The sequence below is a fragment of the Heptranchias perlo genome, chromosome 21 (assembly GCF_035084215.1).
Source record: "Heptranchias perlo isolate sHepPer1 chromosome 21, sHepPer1.hap1, whole genome shotgun sequence".
Taxonomy (NCBI): Eukaryota; Metazoa; Chordata; class Chondrichthyes; order Hexanchiformes; family Hexanchidae; genus Heptranchias; species Heptranchias perlo.
Window position 1 is genome coordinate 43,009,914 of NC_090345.1, and position 20,031 is coordinate 43,029,944.

Consider the following 20,031-nt stretch of genomic DNA (forward strand, 5'->3'; position numbering starts at 1 on the left):
GGGAAGACAGTGCATTAGAAAATGCAACTAGTTCAGTGTTTTTCAAATTGAAATAAATCTTGCATTCTACCAATTCAAATGACACATTAATTATTTTTCAAACCTTTTGACAGATTATGGAAGAAACGAACACACAAATAGCGTGGCCATCCAAACTGAAGATTGGAGCCAAGTCTAAGAAAGGTAAGTGACTTTCAACCAGTAACATGATTGCAGAAGAAAAAAATCCAATTGTTTGTAGAATGAAAATATCAAGAAGTTTTCATCGGTGAGATATTAAGTTCATTCTGGCAGAGACTTCCTCGAGTGGATTGTTATATTCTACAATAAGAAATCACTGTGTACCGTGAAAAGTTTTCCTTCACAGGGGTAGTGACGTAACCAAACTCCAGGACAGGGAATGATATTCATTTAACTGCTGCATGACAAATGTTGGTGTTTTGTACTTCCTGTCTCAGGCACACGCTGTTGTATTCTTGCGTTTTTTCTGCCTCTCACACTAGGTACTTTGGCCGCTCTATTTTTTAGATCCCCACCCCGGCTAGTAAGTGGGCTGTACATCCAAATCTGGCCTCGGATGCAATTGATAAACACCAGCAACTGCAGTAGTGCCTCTCCAGGAATGATCTTATAGTCAATTGATGGCCCAGCCACCTCTTTCTCAGGAGTTGAGGAGGTAGAGTTGGTGATCTTCGTCCAGGTCGATGGGTTTTCGTTGCTTTGGATGGTAATAAGTCCAGGAGCAAAATGCAGGTGCAACTTTGCATTCTGCCAAACATGAGCATAATATTTCATCGCTGGGCAGATGGAGGCTTTGTAGAGATGTTCTTAGAATCATAGAATCTTACAGCACGGTAGGAGGCCATTCGGCCCGTCGTGCCTGAGCCGGCTCTTTGAAAGAGCTCTCTAATTTTTTCGCTCACCGCAGCTTTTTCCCATAACTCTGCAAATTAGTCCTCTTCAAGTACATGTCCAATCGCTTTTTGAAAGTTCCTATGGAATCTGATTCCACCTCCCTTTCAGGTAGTGTGTTCCAGATCTTAACAACCCTCTGTGTGAAAAAATATTCTCATCATTTCCCCTCTAGTTCTTTTGCCAATTATTTTAAATCTATGACCTTTGGTTACCGACCCACTTGCCAGAGGAAACAGTTTCTCCCTACTTGCTCTATCAAAACCCCTTCATAATTTTGAATACCTCTATTAGGTCTCCCCTTAATCTTCTTTGCTCAAAGGAGAACAATCCCAGTTTCTCCAATCTCTCCACATAACTGAAGTCCCTCATCCCTGGTATGATCCTGGTAAACCTCCTCTGTACCCTCTCCAAGGTCTTGACATCTTTCCTAAAGTGTGGTGCCCAGAATTGTACACATGCTCCAGCTGAGTCCTAACCAGTGATTTGTAACGGTTTAACACGGCTTCCTTGTTTTTGTGTTCAATGCTTCTATTTATTGTCTTGATGGGACAACTGAGTGAAGTGGCATCACAAAATGTGAAGTCCACGGAACAGATGTCAAGATTTGTGCATGCGTGGATAAAACTCAGGTTTGTGGACTAACCCTTGGCTACTGCGGGGAAACACCTGAGTCAATGCTTCACCTGAACCAGGTCTTGCTCTCCACACGTACTTTGTTTTTTTTTTGGAAGGTTTCTCTATGTAGGTACAGGTAATTCCTATCCAGTTAATAACTTGTTGGAACATTGTATTTACTCATGAAGTGTACACAAGCATTGCACCAATGTTCTGGACCTCTAGGGGTAGCCTATAATGGCAGCAAGGGAGGGAAATGGAGTCGAGGCAGGAAGCATGGTGGTGTTTACAGAAGCCAAAGAGGGCTTCAGTTTTGCCGACGTTAAGCTGGGGAAGTTGTGGCTCTTCCAGCTTTTAATGTTAGATAGGCAGTTTGCAAGAGTGGCAACAGCCATGGTGTCAGTGGAGGAGGTGGGACCGAGTTTTGTCGACATGCGTATGAAAACTGACCCCCACCCTTCTAGATGATGTCATGGAGGAGTAGCATATAAATGATGATAGGGGGGCGGGGGAGCCAAGAGTGGAATCCTGGGATATACGGGGGAGGGGGGGTGACCGTGCCGTCACAGGAGGAGAAGCCATTGGAGGTGATACAGCTATAAAAAGCCCTGGTTAGACCACACCTGGAGTATTCTGTTCAGTTCTGGGCACCACACCTTAGGAAGGATTTATTGACCTTGGAAGGAGTGCAGCGTAGATTTACGAGAACGATACCTGGACTCCCAGGGTTAAATTACGAGGAGACATTACACAAACTAGGGTTGTATTCCCTGGAATTTAGAAGATTAAGGGGAAACACAAAACTTTTCAAGATATTAAGGGAAACTGATAGGGTAGATAGAGAGAAACTATTTCCGCTGGTTGGGGAGTCTAGGACTAGGGGACATAGCCTAAAAATTAGAGCCAGGGCTTTTCGGGATGAAGTTAGGAAACACTTCTACACGCAAAGGGCGGTAGAAGTTTGGAACTCTCTTCCACAAACGGCAGTTGATGCTAGTTCAATTGTTAATTTTAAATCTGAGATTGATAGATTTTTGTTAACCAAAGGTATTAAGGTTTATGTGGCTATGGCGAGTATATGGAGTTAGGTCACAGATCAGCCATGATCTCATTGAATGGTAGAACAGGCTCGAGGGACTAAATGGCCTACTTATGTACCTATGTAATGCGGGGGAGAGACGTTGAAGGAGAATGAAGTGGTTGACTGCGCTGAAGGTGTTGGAGAGATCGAGCATGATAAGGAAGGACAGTGGGCCACAATTCAGTCACACAGGATGTGGATGACCAATGTGGTTTTGGTATTGTTGAGCGGAAGTTTGATTGATTGGAGAGCTTTGAATCGGGAGAGGTGAGAGTTTAGTTGTGGCATAACAATGCGTTCAAGGACTTTAGAAGGAAAGGGAAGGTTAAAGATGAGGTGCAGAGAGAGTCCAGCAAGTATCTTCCCACGCACACACTCTATGTTGTGCCTTGTGTTGACCGCTCTCGAAGACTTTGGACGAGAATCAAAGCTGGAAATATTAATTCTTGATCAACCTTGGTGGTTGGAGAGGATGAAAGAGTTGGGAGTAAATTTTTTTTGAAGGGGATTACGGGGGGAGGTGGGGTGGTGGTGGTGAAGGGAGTGATGATGCAGGTTTCGGGATTCAGCCAGAGGATAGGAGGTAAAGGGAATTAGGGGTTATGGGGAGCGGGCAGGAAATTGGACATGAAGCTGAGTTCGGATCGGTCAATGCCCTGTGGGTGGCGGAGAGGGCCCAGGGGCTATGTGGCCGGGTCCTGCTCCGACTTCTTGTGTTCTTTAGATTTGTGGTTGGGATCAGATCAGCCATGATCTTATTGAATGGCGGAGCAGGCTCGAGGGGCCGATTGGCCTACTCCTGCTCCAATTTCTTATGTTCTTATGATTGATGATGTCAGTCAACGTGCAACTGAAAAAGGGAAGTTGAGTGGTTGGAATTGAGATGGGAGGGGCTGAAGTGAACAGGTGTTGGGCTTCATGGCTGAGATAAGTTATGTGATGGTGATTGGGTGATCGCTTTGCTGAACATCTCCGCTCAGTCCGCAAGTGTGACCCTGACCTGCCGGTCATTTGTCATTTTAATTCGCCATCCCACTCCCTCTCTGACATCTCAGTCCTCACCCTCTTATGTTCCAGTGAAGCTCAATGGAAGCTCGAGGAACAGCACCTCATCTTTCGTTTAGGCACTTTACAACCTTCCGGACTCAACACTGATTTCAATAACTTCAGATCATAACCACTGCTCCCATTTCTTTGGACAGCAGGTGCTGGTAATGATTCTGCTGTTGCCATTTACAGCTCCTCTAGACCCTCTTTTGTTTCTTTACCTGTCCCATTACCACCCTCCTTACCTTGCACCATCATCCCTTTTGTCATTTAATCATTCTTGCCCTCCACCCTATCACAGACCTTCCCTCCACTTCCTCCCCCACTTTCCCTGGTTCTGTACTTGTTTAAAAAGTGTTTAATCTTTAACTTTTTCCAGTTCTGATGAAAAGGTCATCGACCTGAAACGTTAACTCTGTTTCTTTCTCCATGGATGCTGCCTGACTTGCTGAGTATTTCCAGCATTTTGTGTTTTTATGTGATGGTGTATTTGTTTCATTGGGTTAATTTAGTGAAACTAATTGAATTAGAAATTCAGTAAGTGCAATTTCCCTTCACTTGGCAGAAACATTCACACATCAGGTATCTACTTAAGCAGAGTAACCAGTGCCTCGGTCCTCTCTCCTTGATACATACTGCGTTGTGTTGCTAAGCATTAATTCATCAATTTGAACCATCCTAATGGCAAAGTGCTTTGTGCTCAGCCAATAAAGGCCATTTATTGAACCTATCATTCATTTCCCAGGACCCCTGACAAGAATAGGATATTGAACATTAATCTCCCGTTAATGTAGATTTAAGTGTCATGCTACTGTTTAAGTAACCATGAGGTATTTGTGGCTTTAGAGACTATGAATGCCCTTTTCACACCTCATTGAAGAACATGTGTTATATGTAAATATTCAGTTTGCAATGATCAGATGGCAATTTGTTTTCAACTGTGAGTAAACTTGGAAATGAAGTGCTGTGAAAATCTACGGTTTCACAACTGGTGAATGAAGTGAAGTTGTAGTTGTTACCTTGCTGTGCAGGAATATGCCCTGTTGCAGACAGTATGCTGTCAAATACAGTACCATTAAATTTAAAACTCAGTGACTTCAGAAGGTCTCGGCCAGCTTTATTTCTTGTAGCTTTTTAAGCTCCTGCCTCCTGGCATTGCTCAGATACATTCAAAATGATGACCCAGTTTCATAGGAACAGGAGTAGGCCATTTAGCCCCTCGAGCCTGTTCCACCATTGTATTAAACCATGGCTGATCTGTACCTCAACTCCATTTACCTGCCTTTGCTCCACATCCCTTGATATCCTTACCGAACAAAAATCTATCGACCTCAGTCTTGGAATTGTCAATTGACCCCCAGCATCCACAGCCTGTTGGGGGAGAGTATTCCAGATTCCCATGACACTTTGTGTGGACAAAGTGCTCCCTAATTTCATTTCTAATGGCCTAGGCTCTGGAAAGAACTTGTGCTTCTATAGTGCTTATTACATGTAGAGAAATAAGAGAGTACTTTCCAGGGCTGTGGATAGTAACCAGCCTGGGGTGAGGAGAGCACTATTTGTGCTTTACCAAGTTCTTAATGGTGTAGTAATTGCTTCTATACAGATATGGTTATACAACGGTGTCCAAACTGCAGCCTCTGGACCATTTCTGGTGCCTGGCCCCTGGCAATCTGCCCCTCGAAGCTCAGGCGGTTCAGTTCTGTTCGTGCTTATATTTGTTGGCTTGTCCCGCTTGAATTTTATGGGCCTGAAGGTTTGGAAAGGGCTGTTCTTCACACTGTTGCTTCATCTGTGAATAAATCCTAAATGAGAACACTAAGATCTGTTAGTATTGGCAACTTGAGATAGACGCAAATTAATTGGTACTTTATAAGTGGCCCCCAAAGGTCCATGAAACACACCCAGGCATCCCGCACAGCCAAAAGGCTTAGGAACCCCTAGGCTACAGCAACACTTTGTCCTCTATTTTACATTCTGCTTCAGTAATTTCACCATTGCACCGTAACAAATAGTAGACTGAAGCATTGCACAGATTTATTACACCACTGATAAGAATGCCATTCATTGCTGTTGTTCTATCATGACATTGTTCTTATAGAATCTTTTTGTCATCTCTTGCTGCTGTAAGGAGAAACTGTTCTCAGCATTGCACATGCAGGACAAATACTGCTGTGTGGTTACATTTAACATTTGTTTATCAGGAGCTTTCTTTTTTGTTTCTTGCTTGACTTCATCTCCTTGTTGGTTTTCTTTGCTTTACATTACAACAGTAAGTACACTTCAAAAAGTACTTCATTGGCTATAAAGCACGTTGGGATGCCCTGAGATCGTGAAAGTCACTTTATAAATGTATGTCTTTTTTGTTTCTTTCATTTTCTCTGGTCTGTTTTTTTCCTCGTTCTATCTCTCTTGTTCCTGTCCTCTCTCTCATTCTCGTAGTCTCACGCCTACGTGATCTCGTGCATTCTCTCTCTCTGTCTCTCTCTTTCTCATGCTCTCTCTGTCATGTGCATGTTCCCTCTGCTGTTTCTCATTCACTTATGCTTCCTGTTGCTTTGCTGTTTCTCCGACCCAGCATGCAGTCCCCAGTAAGTTGCCGACTAGGCCTACACAGTGCGCACTATTTTAAAAATAGCCACCTGAGGGAGGTATACTTCTTTGCTTGTCCTTTGGTGACCGCAGCCATTTTAAAAAGGCTAATTTCTAAACCTTAAAAAAAACTTAGATAATCCTTCCCCAAATCTATTTGGGATCATAAAAATAATCCTCTCTAAATGGAATCGGTACAATTGGATCTTGGAGATTAGCAGGAGTACTTTCAATGTAAAATATACTTCCTTAAAACAATCCTTTTTTAAAAAAAGAACAAACAATAACAAAATCTTTCGCCTGAGGGAGATATTCACTGTTCTGGGTTGGGAAATGCACCCTTCCGATGGTTTTTTAAGGTAGTTGCTGTTCATCTTCATGAAAAGGATACCTCCGGATTGTGGACCCTGGTGCGGGAAATATGTTATGAAGTCACTTCCTGCTGGGACTAGAGTTTCTTGTGGACATTATTTTGGTCCTTTTTTCCCTTTTTAGATTAAATGCCATTCCCTCTCCTCAGAACCATTCCCCGTTAATTGTACTAAATTACTAGCGTGACACCATGGTTTTAGGGAGTCATGGATCTACTGAGAGGCTACAGTTTTTTGGGGTCTGGTGGTACAGTATGTTTTAACCTGTCCTACCCTAACAGAGGCACAAGTCCCTGTTGATGCTGGAGAGGGAAGAGTTTCCAGCTGTACTCCTGTGGGTGTGAATTCACAGCGCACTAATATCTGTAATTTTGGCACTAAGTTATGGTGATATGGCCTAATCGCTCAGATAACGGAACGTATGAGTGGATATGGTGTGGTAGTGGATGCTGTTCTGGTTGACACGGATTTACATTACAAGAGTAATTTAGGTGGAATCCTGCTTGGACCAGTTCTCAGGACACTTTATCTGAGAATGCTTACTGAGGTCACTTTGGGGAAAATGGACAATTCATTTCTCAGCTCTGCAATTGCTGGTGTTGGTCACAAATATAAACCAACATGGTGGAAGTCATTTGGTCTTTCATCAATGACAGCATAGTCCTAAGACATGTGCCTGAACAGTTCTTTTTTTCATAGAAACATAGAAAAATTTACAGCACAGAAGGAGGCCATCTGGCCCATCGTGTCTGTGCCGGTCAAAAAAGAGCTACCCAGCCTAATCCCACTTTCCAGCTCTTGGTCCGTAGCCTTGTAGGTTACGGCACTTCAAGTACATACCCAAGTACTTTTTAAATGTGTTGAGGGTTTCTGCCTCTACCACCCTTTCAGGCAGTGGGTTCCAGACCCCCACTACCCTCTGGGTGAAAAAATTTCTCCTCAACTCCCCTCTAATCCTTCTACCAATTACTTTAAATCTATGCCCCCAGGTTTTTGACCTCTCTGCTAAGGGAAATAGTTCCTTCCAGTCCACTCTGTCTAGGCCCCTCATAATTTCATACATCTCAATTAAATCACCCCTCAGCCTCCCCTGTTCTAAAGAGAACAACCCCAGCCTATCCAATCTTTCCTCACAACTAAAATTCTCCAGTCCTGGCAACATCCTTGTAAATCTCCTCTATACTTTCTCTAGTGCAATCACATCTTTCCTGTAATGTGGTTCATGGTTTAGAAATTCTAGATGTAGAATGGAAGGGCTTCTTTACACCGTATGCAAGGTCTGGGACCAAGCTACGAGGTGGATTTGTAGCAAAAAGGGGATATGGTAAAAGGGAGAGAGAACTCTGGTCCGCACTGACCCTGTCACTCAGGTCGCTGGGGGAGGAGTCAGCCTCACATTGGGAATGCTCGCAGCTTCCTCCATGTCTTTCCGTGCATTTCCCGTAACACAGCAATCAGTGAAGTTCGAATTGATCTACGATCCTGTCTGTCACTCTCCATAAAATAACATTTCAAGGAGGCTAATCTAAACACCAAGACATTTTTTTGACTTGACTAGTTTCAAAATAAATCAAACAAAGAAAACCCATTTAGGACAATAGTTTCCCATTGCATATGCTGTCAAGGTCTAGCTATGCAGCCAGCTGCGTGCTTTGGTTGTCATTGCCACAGAAGAATTGCTTCTTCCCCGAGAGATAGCTGGCTGAAGCCAATTTTTAAATCCTATTTGGTCTAAATATCTGGCATCACATGAAACAAAACACGGAAACCTCCCTATTTTGTCACAATTATCTGTGTACGAGAACACATCCAACATTTCCAGGGCTCAGTATCTACCATGATTGGGTTGCAAAGAAGGAAGCAGCTATTATTGAAGGCTGTGGATGCTAGGGGACAATTGGAGCTTTCAAACTGAGATCGATAGATTTTTGTTAGGTAAGGGTATCAAGAGATATGGAGCGAAGGCAGGTAAATGGAGTTCAGGTACAAGATCAGCCATAATCTAATTGAATGGCAGAGCAGGCCCAATGGGCTGAATGGCCTACTCCTGTTCCTATGACTCATTGTAAAACATTAACTGTTACAATTGATAGATTATGATATCTTCAAATATGCTTGCACATTATCAAACAGGGATGACCCAAAAGGTATTCTATGAATGCATTTTGTGGACGATAAACTAATGCACCAATTTAGGTCGCTTGCCTCTGGATTTGATCTCTTGTTCACTGGATATGGTTTTCATCACTTGTGTGAAAAATGATCACATGGTGTTAAAACCTCAGTGGCTTTTGAATTCTTTGCAAATTGCATAGTTTGTGAATGAACTTTAAAATTCAGCTGGGCCGATATATTGTTTATCAGCATAAATCTGCTGAAGTTATAGTGAAATGATACTGGTTTGTTTTTCTAACCAACTCAAAGCTCTATTTAATTTCAAAGAACTTAGTGATTGAAGCAGAGACCATGTCAGCATTTAAGAATAGGTTAGATAATGTGGTTGAAGGAAAGGGGAAATGGAAATCGGGTGGGCACATGGGATCAGGACTACTGCCCGTGTGTAGGATTAACACCAACACAGACCGCTTGAGCTCAACAGCCTGTTTCTGTGTTATAATTGCGACGTATTGACAAACTGTACAGTGGCACCTGCTGTGATTCTACTTATTAAAATTAACGGTCAGAAGATCCTGAGAAGCGTGAGCTGAATCTCCGATACACGTTGGCGGCAGGCGAGGCTCCCGGTCAGCATTGCGGGCTCGTAGAAGTACTGCCAAGGTCGTAGCATTAGGCATCCAGCTGAAGTCTCACACACGGGCCTTGATAGGAAGCTGCTGGGCTCGAGTTACGCGGGCTGGCTTCTCAAAGCCAGTAAGTGAATTTCCTTCGGCGAGACCCGCCGTGTATTCAGTTCATGCAGTCCTCTTGCTGTGTGTTGCACTAGACCACCAGTTGAGTGAGAGAATATTGCAAGAACCTAATGTGTCCGTCAAACCCACTGTAGCTCCCTGCACTACACAGATCTCTTTCTTTCGACTGATGTTTGCGGATTGTTGGAATGTTGAAAAGTGAAGTTATTTCAGGCTGCAAAATAGCCACTGAATAATATAAATTACTACAGTTCCAATGAGTTATTTGCTCATTGACGTATCAAAAAAACCTGGCTTTTAATCTGCATTTGGGCTTGTTTTAAAAAAAAAACATATATTTTCAATATGCTCCACATTAATTTATATATGAAATATCTTGCCAATTAAAGGGGCATTGTCCTCACAAGGTGCCCCTATAAGGAGGGTGCAATGATATTGCACTGCCAGTCAAACCACCTACTACCAACTCATTATCAAAATAAATGGGTTAGTTCCTTTTGGTTGACTAAGGAATTTCACACAAGTGTATTTATTGCTGACATCGAACACTTTCACCTGCTCCCCCCCCCCCCCCCCCCAGCTAATTAAACCCATGTTTTGTTTTTTTTAAAAAAAACAACAAACCTGAACTAGCAAAGTCCTCAATGTGAACAGGGTGTTCTCTTCAGATGACTTGTTCAGTCAGGTTTGGAGCACATATTGGGGGAGAGTGGTGTTAAATGAATCTGAACCAAAACAATGGCCCAAATTGGAATATTTATGTACAAGGTACTCAGCTGGCAATTATATATTCGCACAGTTCATTAACACACATTAGTTTATTTGAAAAAAAACACAAGAACTTGTGTGCGTTCTTTGTTTGTTTTTGGTCAGCCGGTTGTTGGACCTGCATAGTTCTGAAAGAGTGGTGCTTCAGTGGTAATGTCTTAAATCTCAGCATTCCAATCAAGGTAGATATCAAACCCCAAATCGATGAGCACAACTTATTGGACTCCGTCTCCTGGAAACAAACACCCTCCAACAGCTGCTGTTCCGAGGCTTAGTTGCCTCATTAGCTGTATGACTCCCAGCTGTGAAGCGCCCTTGAGGTGTTTTGCTACTTGAAAGGCGCTATACAACTGTAAGTTGCTTAACATTTGGCTTCATTGTGATGGAATGACCAACGCAGGACCGTTTGTGATGGTGTTCTAGGTGTCCAAATCCAGTGCTGTGCACCAGGCTTACTTGTTGCCAACTGCTTAATACAGGTCCTTGTGTAAGGGGCTTTCGCAAGATATGCCTTTCACGAGGCTGACTTTCCTCTAGGACGCTGAGCAGCTGGTTACTGTTGCCCAGAGCCTACCCTTTCCCCTTCTTAGCACAAATCCTCTTCACAGGTTGGTGCCCAGGCTCGCACAAAGAAGCCCTTCCTACATTACAACATTGACCACACTTCAAAACTACTTCATTGCCTGTAAAGCGCTTTGGGACCCCTGAGGTCATGAAAGGCACTATATAAACGCAAATCTTTCCTTCTTGGTTGCAGGCCAAGGAACTCCAAACTATTTTGCAAAGTAGTTTGTGTAAGCTTAACTTTACAGGCATCGAGGAGACAAGCACAGGTTGTGCTTATCCACTGTCATGGATGACTGTATTTCACCAATGCCCTTCGAGTCTCCATTGTCCAGAAGTTATTGATAGAAAGGCAGAAATAACTAGTATTTATTTAGCACCTTATCAAGTCCTCGGGATGTTCCAAAGTACCTTGCATCCACTGAATTACTTTTAAAGTGTAATCACTGTTTTTCCATTGGCAAATGTGGCAGCAAATAGCACACAGCGAGGTCCCACAAATAGCACACAGCGAGGTCCCACAAATAGCACACAGCGAGGTCCCACAAATAGCACACAGCGAGGTCCCACAAATAGCACACAGCGAGGTCCCACAAATAGCACACAGCGAGGTCCCACAAATAGCACACAGCGAGGTCCCACAAATAGCACACAGCGAGGTCCCACAAATAGCACACAGCGAGGTCCCACAAATAGCACACAGCGAGGTCCCACAAATAGCACACAGCGAGGTCCCACAAATAGCACACAGCGAGGTCCCACAAATAGCACACAGCGAGGTCCCACAAATAGCACACAGCGAGGTCCCACAAATAGCACACAGCGAGGTCCCACAAATAGCACACAGCGAGGTCCCACAAATAGCACACAGCGAGGTCCCACAAATAGCACACAGCGAGGTCCCACAAATAGCACACAGCGAGGTCCCACAAATAGCACACAGCGAGGTCCCACAAATAGCACACAGCGAGGTCCCACAAATAGCAAATGAGATGAATAACCAGTTAATGTATTTTGCTGGGGCTGGTTGAGGGAGGAATGTTGGCCAGGGCACGGGAAGAATTCCTCATTCATCTTCATATGGTACCACAGGATCGCTTATGTCCACCTGAACTGGCAGACATGATCCTGATTTAACATTTCATTCACGATATGGCACATCCAACAACATAACGCTCTCTCAGGACTGCACTGAATGAGGCTTCACACCGCAGACTTCGACAAGCTAACTGGAAACCCAAAGTGAACAATAGAAGTATTTTGAAGCCTTGCTTCGTTTCAGTGACTGAAAGTGTTTGTTAACCTACGTTGCGTTAATGAATGATAAAACATCTTAAATTGGAATTAATTCCAGCCCCTGTTGGAAGGACCTAAAGGGAGCTGTAAAGGAATTTTTGCAAAATGTGAGTTTGAGTTGAGTTGAGATGTGATAGCTTTGTCCAAGGATATATCGTCATGGAGACAGCTGGTTTTAAAAACATGTAAATGTCAGGTTTTAAAGGATTCCTACTGCACTGTACCGAAGTCAGTGTGCAATTTATTACCCTTGGGAACCAAATTCTGACACTCACCATGAAAGACTGGTGATAACAAGATCTCAGTCCCCATAAACCAGAGGTTTTAAATTCCACCCCCTTGTGCATTCTGATACAAGGAGCATACCAGGCCTCATGCACCAACTTCCTAGCAGGTCGTCATGGGAACCAGGGTATGCTTGTTAAACATGCAGTAAATAAAACAAGATAAGGCAGTGCTGCAATAGACCGCACTCTGTTTTCACAGCTGTTGCCTCTGTGTTTGCCTTTATATCTAGTAAAGTATTTTCAAATAACAGCTTTCCACCCAGGCAGCACGTAAATTCACAGCTAATGGTGAAACTATCAGGAACTCCACATTTCCCTCTGAATATCACACATGCCAATAAACCTTTTCCTTTACACTAATTTCTGATGCTGTAGCATAAATGGATTCATGGATTCTTGTATCAAGCCACAAGAACTAATGACCTAAACTTTGTGAAATGCCACAAAAGTTGCATAACTTTGAGACGTCCATTTTTAAAAATTCATTCTCTGGATGTGGGCGTTGCTGGTATTTATTGCCCATCATTACTTCCCCTGACTGAGTGGCTTGTTAGACCACTTCAGAGGGCAGTTAAGAGTCAACCACATTGGTGTGGAGTCATATAGGCCAGACCGGGTAAGGACGGCAGGTTTTCTTCGCTAAAGGACACTAGTGAACCAGTTGGGTTTTTACGACAATCCGACAACTTCATGGTCACTTTTACTGGTACCAGCTTTTTATTTCCAGAATTCAAATTCTCAAATTGCCCTGGTAGGATTTGAACTCCTGTTCCACTGGATTATTAGTCCAGGTGGTCGGATTACTATTCCAATAACATGACCACTACACCACCGAACCCTCATCGGGGAGGGGGAGGTAGGATGTTCACAAGAAGTATATTTTGAGAGTTTAAACCTGGGGTGGGTTGGTTGGGGAAGGAATGTTAACTTAGACACAAGGCAAATTGTTCTTCAAATAGTGCCGTGGGATTTAATTTTCCCCCCACCTGGGCAAGCAAACACATCGGAGTTTAACATCTCACCCAAAAGGCGGGACGTCGAACACTGCGATGGCCCCTCAGTGCAATGCTGAATGAGGTTTTTTTCACGGCAACACATTTGCACCTAAAGAAACAAAGTTTTCAGGAATAAAACATTGTTAAGAAATTGGAAAGTTATTGAAGAAAGTAACCCAATTCAAGATGATCCTAACCACTGGAATCCATCTCTTGAGAGATTTTAAACAAAAAAAATTCTATATTCAGAGCCATTTCTGTTCATTGTAATGTCGTAAGTGGTTTAAACCTGTTGTCTTGGTTCAAATCCAGCCTTGAATAGGATCGTAATTGTAGTGCAGGGTAATTTCAGATTAAAATTTCCTATTGTCCTGCCCAGAGCACCACCATTTCTTAATTAAATCGCAGTGGCGCACTGGGATTTCTTGGCTGAAGTCAAGGACCTACTTTTCCAAGCTCATCTAAAGATATGCAAATAATGTCAGGCTAATCGGAGCATAATGTTCTGAGTGCCCCTAGTGTCTGCCACAGGCTGTAAGGATCCTACATCTTTGTGGAATGATATAGCAGAGATCCCCGGTGAATGCCTTAAGCAGACAATGTCGTAAGCCCCAAGACCTATTGGAAATAGCCAGCTTGCGACATCCACAACGTGTGACCTTGGAATACATCGAGAAACAAGTTGACAAGGGACCAAAGGTGGACCTTGTGAAATGATAGACAGTAAAAAAACTAGTTTCGAGAGAGAGAGAGAGAGAAAAAACCTTTGTTATTCAAGGTATTTCCTTGGATATCGGCCTGGAAAACTTACGATCAGCTGGCCACCAGCTTCAAAAGGCTGACCCAGTCCCCAAACTGACCCTGAATATAGGCCTAAATCTACCTCTTTCTGGAGTAGGGCATGGGATTGTTATACCTTAAACCCAACATATCATCACTTGTATAGTGAGAGATGGTGGCAAAAAAATTGTGCAGATTTTCTGTCATTTTGTGGAGAGTAATTGCAGGCTATTGTGGATATGTATTAGTGCTCTCTGTTGCTAAATCTTATTGCTAAATTGTTTTCAAAATTTTGATACAGCTGCCACAGTGACCTGAAGGCACTCTCCCACAACACTGTACTCAAGTCTCCGCCTTGGCTGGTAGCATTCTTGCCTCTTGAGTCAGAAGGTTGTGGGTGCAAGTCTCAAACCAGGAACTTCAGTGCAGTCCTGAGGGAGTGCTGTACTGTTTGAGGTGCTGCCTTTCGGATGAGATGTTAAACTGAGGCCCTGTTGAGGCTGTAAAAGATCTTGACAATGAAGATCAAGGAGCTTTTCCTGTGTCAAAATTTATCTTTCAACTAATGCCACCAAAAGCAGATTAGCCGGATGTTTATCTCTGCTGTTTGAGGGACTTCACTGTGCACAAGTTGGCTGCCAAATTTGCCTACATTACAACAGTGACAGCATCTCAAAAGTACTTCATTGACTGTGAAGCACATTGGGATGTCCTGAGTGACTGGCACTTTATAAATGCAAGTTCTTTTTCACCCCTCCCTCCTCCCACATCATGTTGTCTCTTCTCTTTCCTCTCATCCATTTCATACTTACATCTCCTTCTCATCACCTACCAGTTCATGCTGTACAATATCCTTGGCCCTGCCTCTCCCAGCTCCTCCTGCTGCTCCAGGAGATTGGCCAACACTGCATGCTGTGGCTGGGAATTCCTGGTCTCAGTTGAATTCCCAGCCACAGGTGGAGCAACATTCTAGTCCCTTGCAGCAAAACAACAACAGCAGCAGCAGCTAGGCGCTGGGTGTGGTGCTAAGCCATGGGGCCAGGAGAGGGTCCGGGGGATGGGGACGGGGCCGGGAGAGGGTCCGTGGGACGGGGCCGGGAGAGGGTCCGTGGGACGGGGCCGGGAGAGGGTCCGTGGGACGGGGCCGGGAGAGGGTCCGTGGGACGGGGCCGGGAGAGGGTCCGTGGGACGGGGCCGGGAGAGGGTCCGTGGGACGGGGTCGGGAGCGGGACCGAGGGACGGGGGTTTGGGAGCGGGATGGGGGGGGGATGGTTGTTGTGGTAGTTAATGTGGAGCAAGTCGCTACAATAAGAGAAATGTATGTCTGGGACTCGGATCTGTCTTTCCTTTCTTGTGTTTAATGTTTTCCACGCTCTGCCCTTTGCCACACATTTTGCAAGTACCTTACAGTTCTATCACCCCACCAGCTGAAAGTGATTGCAGCCACAGGAATGTCGTGGGCCCGTTTGCTGCATAAATGAATCTTGCAGATAACCCTGCAAATCTGGAATTCTCCTCACAGGCACCGAGTCTTCATCAACTCTGATCGGTTAACAGCAGAAAAATCAATGTTGGCTCTTGCTTTGCTGGTACGGTACTTAGTTGGTGAGATGTTAATTACTTGACATCTATTAAATCATAGATTGCTACACACATGCAGTTAACCTACACGTTACACATGGAGTGTGTGTATAGGTCCATCGCTACCTCAGCTCTCGTGTCTGTGCTTCTGAAATTTGAAATAATGGGGTCTGACCTTACTCACACAGGTGGTCCGCCCATTGGTTTCATCCACAAGACACCTCCTGTCCTGGACATGAACTCTTCTCTACTACTTGTGTTGGGATCCTTTTAAGAGCGCCTTTTGAAAATAGGAATGGGTAATTCAGCTAAGCCGTTTAGGAGAGAGAGCCAGACTCAGGATATCTGGACGGACTGTGAGGTCAGCGTGGTGGATTCCAGTATCTTGAGGCGAATAGCATTGATGCATTTAAGGGGAAGCTGGATAAAGACTTGAGGGAGAAAGGAATAGAAGGATATGCTGATAGGGTTAGATGAAGTAGGGAGGGAGGAGGCACGTGTGGAGTATAAACACCGGCATGGACTTGTTGGGCCAAATGGCCTGATTCTGTGCTGTACATTCTACGGAATTCTATGTAAAATGCAATATTGTTTAAAAGTGGAAGTAATACAATCTAAGTAAATGAGAACATTGATGGATAATGATGTTGGGACACATCAGACAGCGAGTGTGTGCGTGTGTAACCCTCTTTAAACGTGTGAGTCAAAATTGTGCCCCATCATTATTTCAAAGCACAAAAGTTACAAGTGCCTTAACTTTGACTGGAGTTAAGATTTAATTACAGCACTCTACAATTTACAGTTTGAAAAGAAAGATTAATGATACACTTTATACATAACAATCAGCTCGACCTTTATTTTGATGTTGTCTAATTTATCATTATGCTGTATATGGAGCGGCAAAATATATTTTACATTGAATGGTCAGTAGGCAGAGTTGTGCATATGAAAACCGTTGTAAACAATTTTACAACACCAAGTTATAGTCCAGCAATTTTATTTTAAATTCACAAGCTTTCGGAGATTTTCTCCTTCCTCAGGCAAATGTTTCAAGATCTCCTTGAAGCCTACGCATTTATACATATTGAACAATAATAAATGGTGTTTACAGACTGCCCCTGCAACTGCCCGTTGCCAAGGCAATCACCGTGTTCAGACAGAGAGGTGTTACCTGCAGAACCTCCGAATACACATTCAATAAAAAAACAAACAGGGAAAAAAAAACAGAGAAAAAAAAAACACAGAGAGAGGCAGAAACATCCGGAAGGCAGAGAGAGCCAGCAAATGACCCATTATATTAAAAACAGATAACATTTGTTCGCTGGTGGGGTAACGTGTAGCGTGACATGAACCCAAGATCCCGGTTGAGGCCGTCCTCATGGGTGCGGAACTTGGCTATCAATTTCTGCTCGACGATTTTGCGTTGTCGTGTGTCTCGAAGGCCGCCTTGGAGTACGCTTACCCGAAGGTCGGTGGATGAATGTCCATGACTGCTGAAGTGTTCCCCGACTGGGAGGGAACCCTCCTGTTTGGCGATTGTTGCGCGGTGTCCGTTCATCCGTTGTCGCAGCGTCTGCATGGTCTCGCCAATGTACCATGCTCTGGGGCATCCTTTCCTGCAACGTATGAGGTAGACAACGTTGGCTGAGTCACAGGAGTATGAACCATGCACCTGGTGGGTGGTGTCATCTCGTGTGATGGTGGTATCTGTGTCGATGATCTGGCATGTCTTGCAGAGGTTACCGTGGCAGGGTTGTGTGGCGTCGTGTGGCACATATGAAAACCAGCAGCTGTCTAAAGGTCACGACCCTAATCACAGGGCGATATGATAAATACACTGATGTAGTTCCATTTTAATGGCTACCAGATGTCATTAGCACATTGTGCACTATATTCTGAAAGGGAACTGGTGATGTGCAGAGGCCAATAGTGAGTGAGATCTGTGTCAGCATTCCTTTATTGTCATTTTTATCAAGGATTAAAATGTCTCATCTGAAAGATGGCACCTCCCTCAGTACTGACCTTCCCGACGGCGCAGCGCTCCCTCGGCGTAGTCCCTCCGACGGCGCAGCGCTCCCTCGTCGCAGCCCCTCCTCAGTACTGCACTGGATATGTCAGCCTGGATTATGTGCTCCAGTCCTCGAGCCCATAATCTTCTGACTCAGGAATGACAGGCTGACTACTGACTGAGACAAACTGACACGCACAAAGGTCTTGGGATGTTAGCCAGAGGGCCTGCTTTGAATTTCCTCACCACCAAAAAAATTCCAACATGAGTAAATCCATCGTAAGTAGACTCCAGTATACATACCTGCTAAATGGGCTTTGGCATCTCTGGGAGGCTAACAGACTGACACCTTCTGTATTAATCGACAGTCCTGACTCTCTCTCTCTCTCTCTCTCTTCCCCCGACCCCCCAGCAAAGGGAGAGGAGGTGGGGATTCTGACTACGGCCTGCCTTTGATTAAGGATTCGCTGTGAACAACTTATTGTTTGCCTCTCTCCATACATTTATCCTCATTGTAATAACACTAGTAATAATAGCAATACATTTGGTGATTCACCACAAGCGCACATCCATGTCTACCACTGTGTTGTATTGTTTTAAAACTTCACAGAAAGTGTAGTAGAAATCTGGAACTCCAGTCCCCAAAAGGCTGTGGATGCTCGGAGTCAATTGGAGCTTTCCAGACTGCGATTGATAGATTTTTTTGTTGGGTAAGGGTATCAAGGGATATGGAACAAAGGCAGGTAAATGGAGTTGAGGTACAGATCAGCCATGATCTAATAGAATGGTGGAACAGGCTCGAGGAGCTGAGAGGCCTACTCCTGTTCCTAAAATTATGACTGCAACTTTATTTCTGATGTCCAGACCTTCCTCAAAAACTGCATTGATGGCCTGTAAGTAGAGTTGCCAACCTGCCACGATTGTCTCCTGGAGTCTCCAGGAATTAATGATTAATCCTCAGGACACTGCTACAAGTAACCCAGGAGAAGATTCATAGTGGCGTTAAAATAAAATGTTTTTGTTTTGCTTTCTATGAACACGTTTGTTTATTAGTTATAAAATAATGGAGATGGGAATAAAGGCTGTTTGAGTGACAGTCGAGATTCATCCAATTGGATACCAAAGAGTTTATTCGCTGGGAAGACCGTGCGCTGTGAGGATGGACATGTCGGGCGACCAATGGCGGGAATGTGGGGGCGGGGCAGTTGGAGGCGGAAGGTCATGTGATGAAACCTCCTGGAATGCATCTAACCAGAGTTGGCAACCCTAGCTGTAAGGTTAGGCTGAGTGCTCGCGTTACGTAATCCTGCAGTTGCCTGAATACCTGGTTCAAAACGTGTGCAACAGAAGAGTCACGAACATGGACAGGGATTTGTAAAATGAAAACTGTGGGATAAATGCGTGCTGTAGGAATGTCACGGCCTTTCCCCATGCAGCCCATGCACTACGTCTCACCCAATGTCTTTGTAACTCTGGAACTGCTAATTCCACTCCTGTCTGATGGTTGTACTCTGAGAGAAGGTGGCTTAGTCTGAGTGGATGGTAGACCATTCCCTAATAGAAAGAAAGAACGAACTTTAACTTATACAGCACCTTCCACGACCTCAGGACATCCCAAAGTGATTTGCAATCAAGGAAGTACTTTTTTTTTTAAAAATTGAATCACTGTTGTAATGTAGGAAACGCGGCAGCCAATTTTGCGCACAGCAAGGTCCCACAAACGAGCAATGTGATAATGACGAGATCATCGGTTTTAGTGATGTCGGTTGAGTGATAAATATGGTGAAGTAGGAGAGGTGTTGTCACCACTGAGGCCTCCATGCTTTCCAGCAGAGTAGCAGTAAAGGATGACAGGGCTGTGTGAAATTAAGGACAGGCCAATGTTTTGAACTTCAGCCTCTTGTCAATGTGCTGTCCTACTTAGCTTAGGCCCCTGACTCAGATAGGGCTGTTATAGTCTAGTCTCACTAAGGACAGTGAGTGAGGCCTATTAAATGAGCTGTTGATGTTATGAATCTATTTAAAACAACTTATTGTAAGGCGGTAAAGTTAACATTGGCTTCAAGGGCTCAGGATCATGACTGAGCAACTACAACACTCAGGTGGCATGGCCGTTCTCTGAGGGTAGAAGTAAGACTTTTCATGGGGTGGGGGTGGATTGTCGAAGGTGGTCGACGGGTCTCCAGAAGATGTCCTGCTCATTTTTTTGACAGGGTTGTGAGTCCTGGCACATAACCACCAGGTTACCATACCATGGTTAC

At 44.2% G+C, this 20,031-nt stretch overlaps 1 protein-coding gene across 3 annotated transcripts in view; it reads left to right on the plus strand.

The window, feature by feature from the left end:
* Positions 1-20,031, plus strand: part of LOC137340191 (protein bicaudal C homolog 1-like) — a 255,822-nt gene that overhangs the window by 144,771 nt on the left and 91,020 nt on the right. For all 3 annotated transcript variants that reach the window (XM_068002585.1, XM_068002586.1, XM_068002587.1), the window contains one exon: positions 114-183. In XM_068002585.1, the coding sequence (XP_067858686.1) occupies positions 114-183 (70 nt within the window). The remainder of the gene's footprint in view (positions 1-113; positions 184-20,031) is intronic.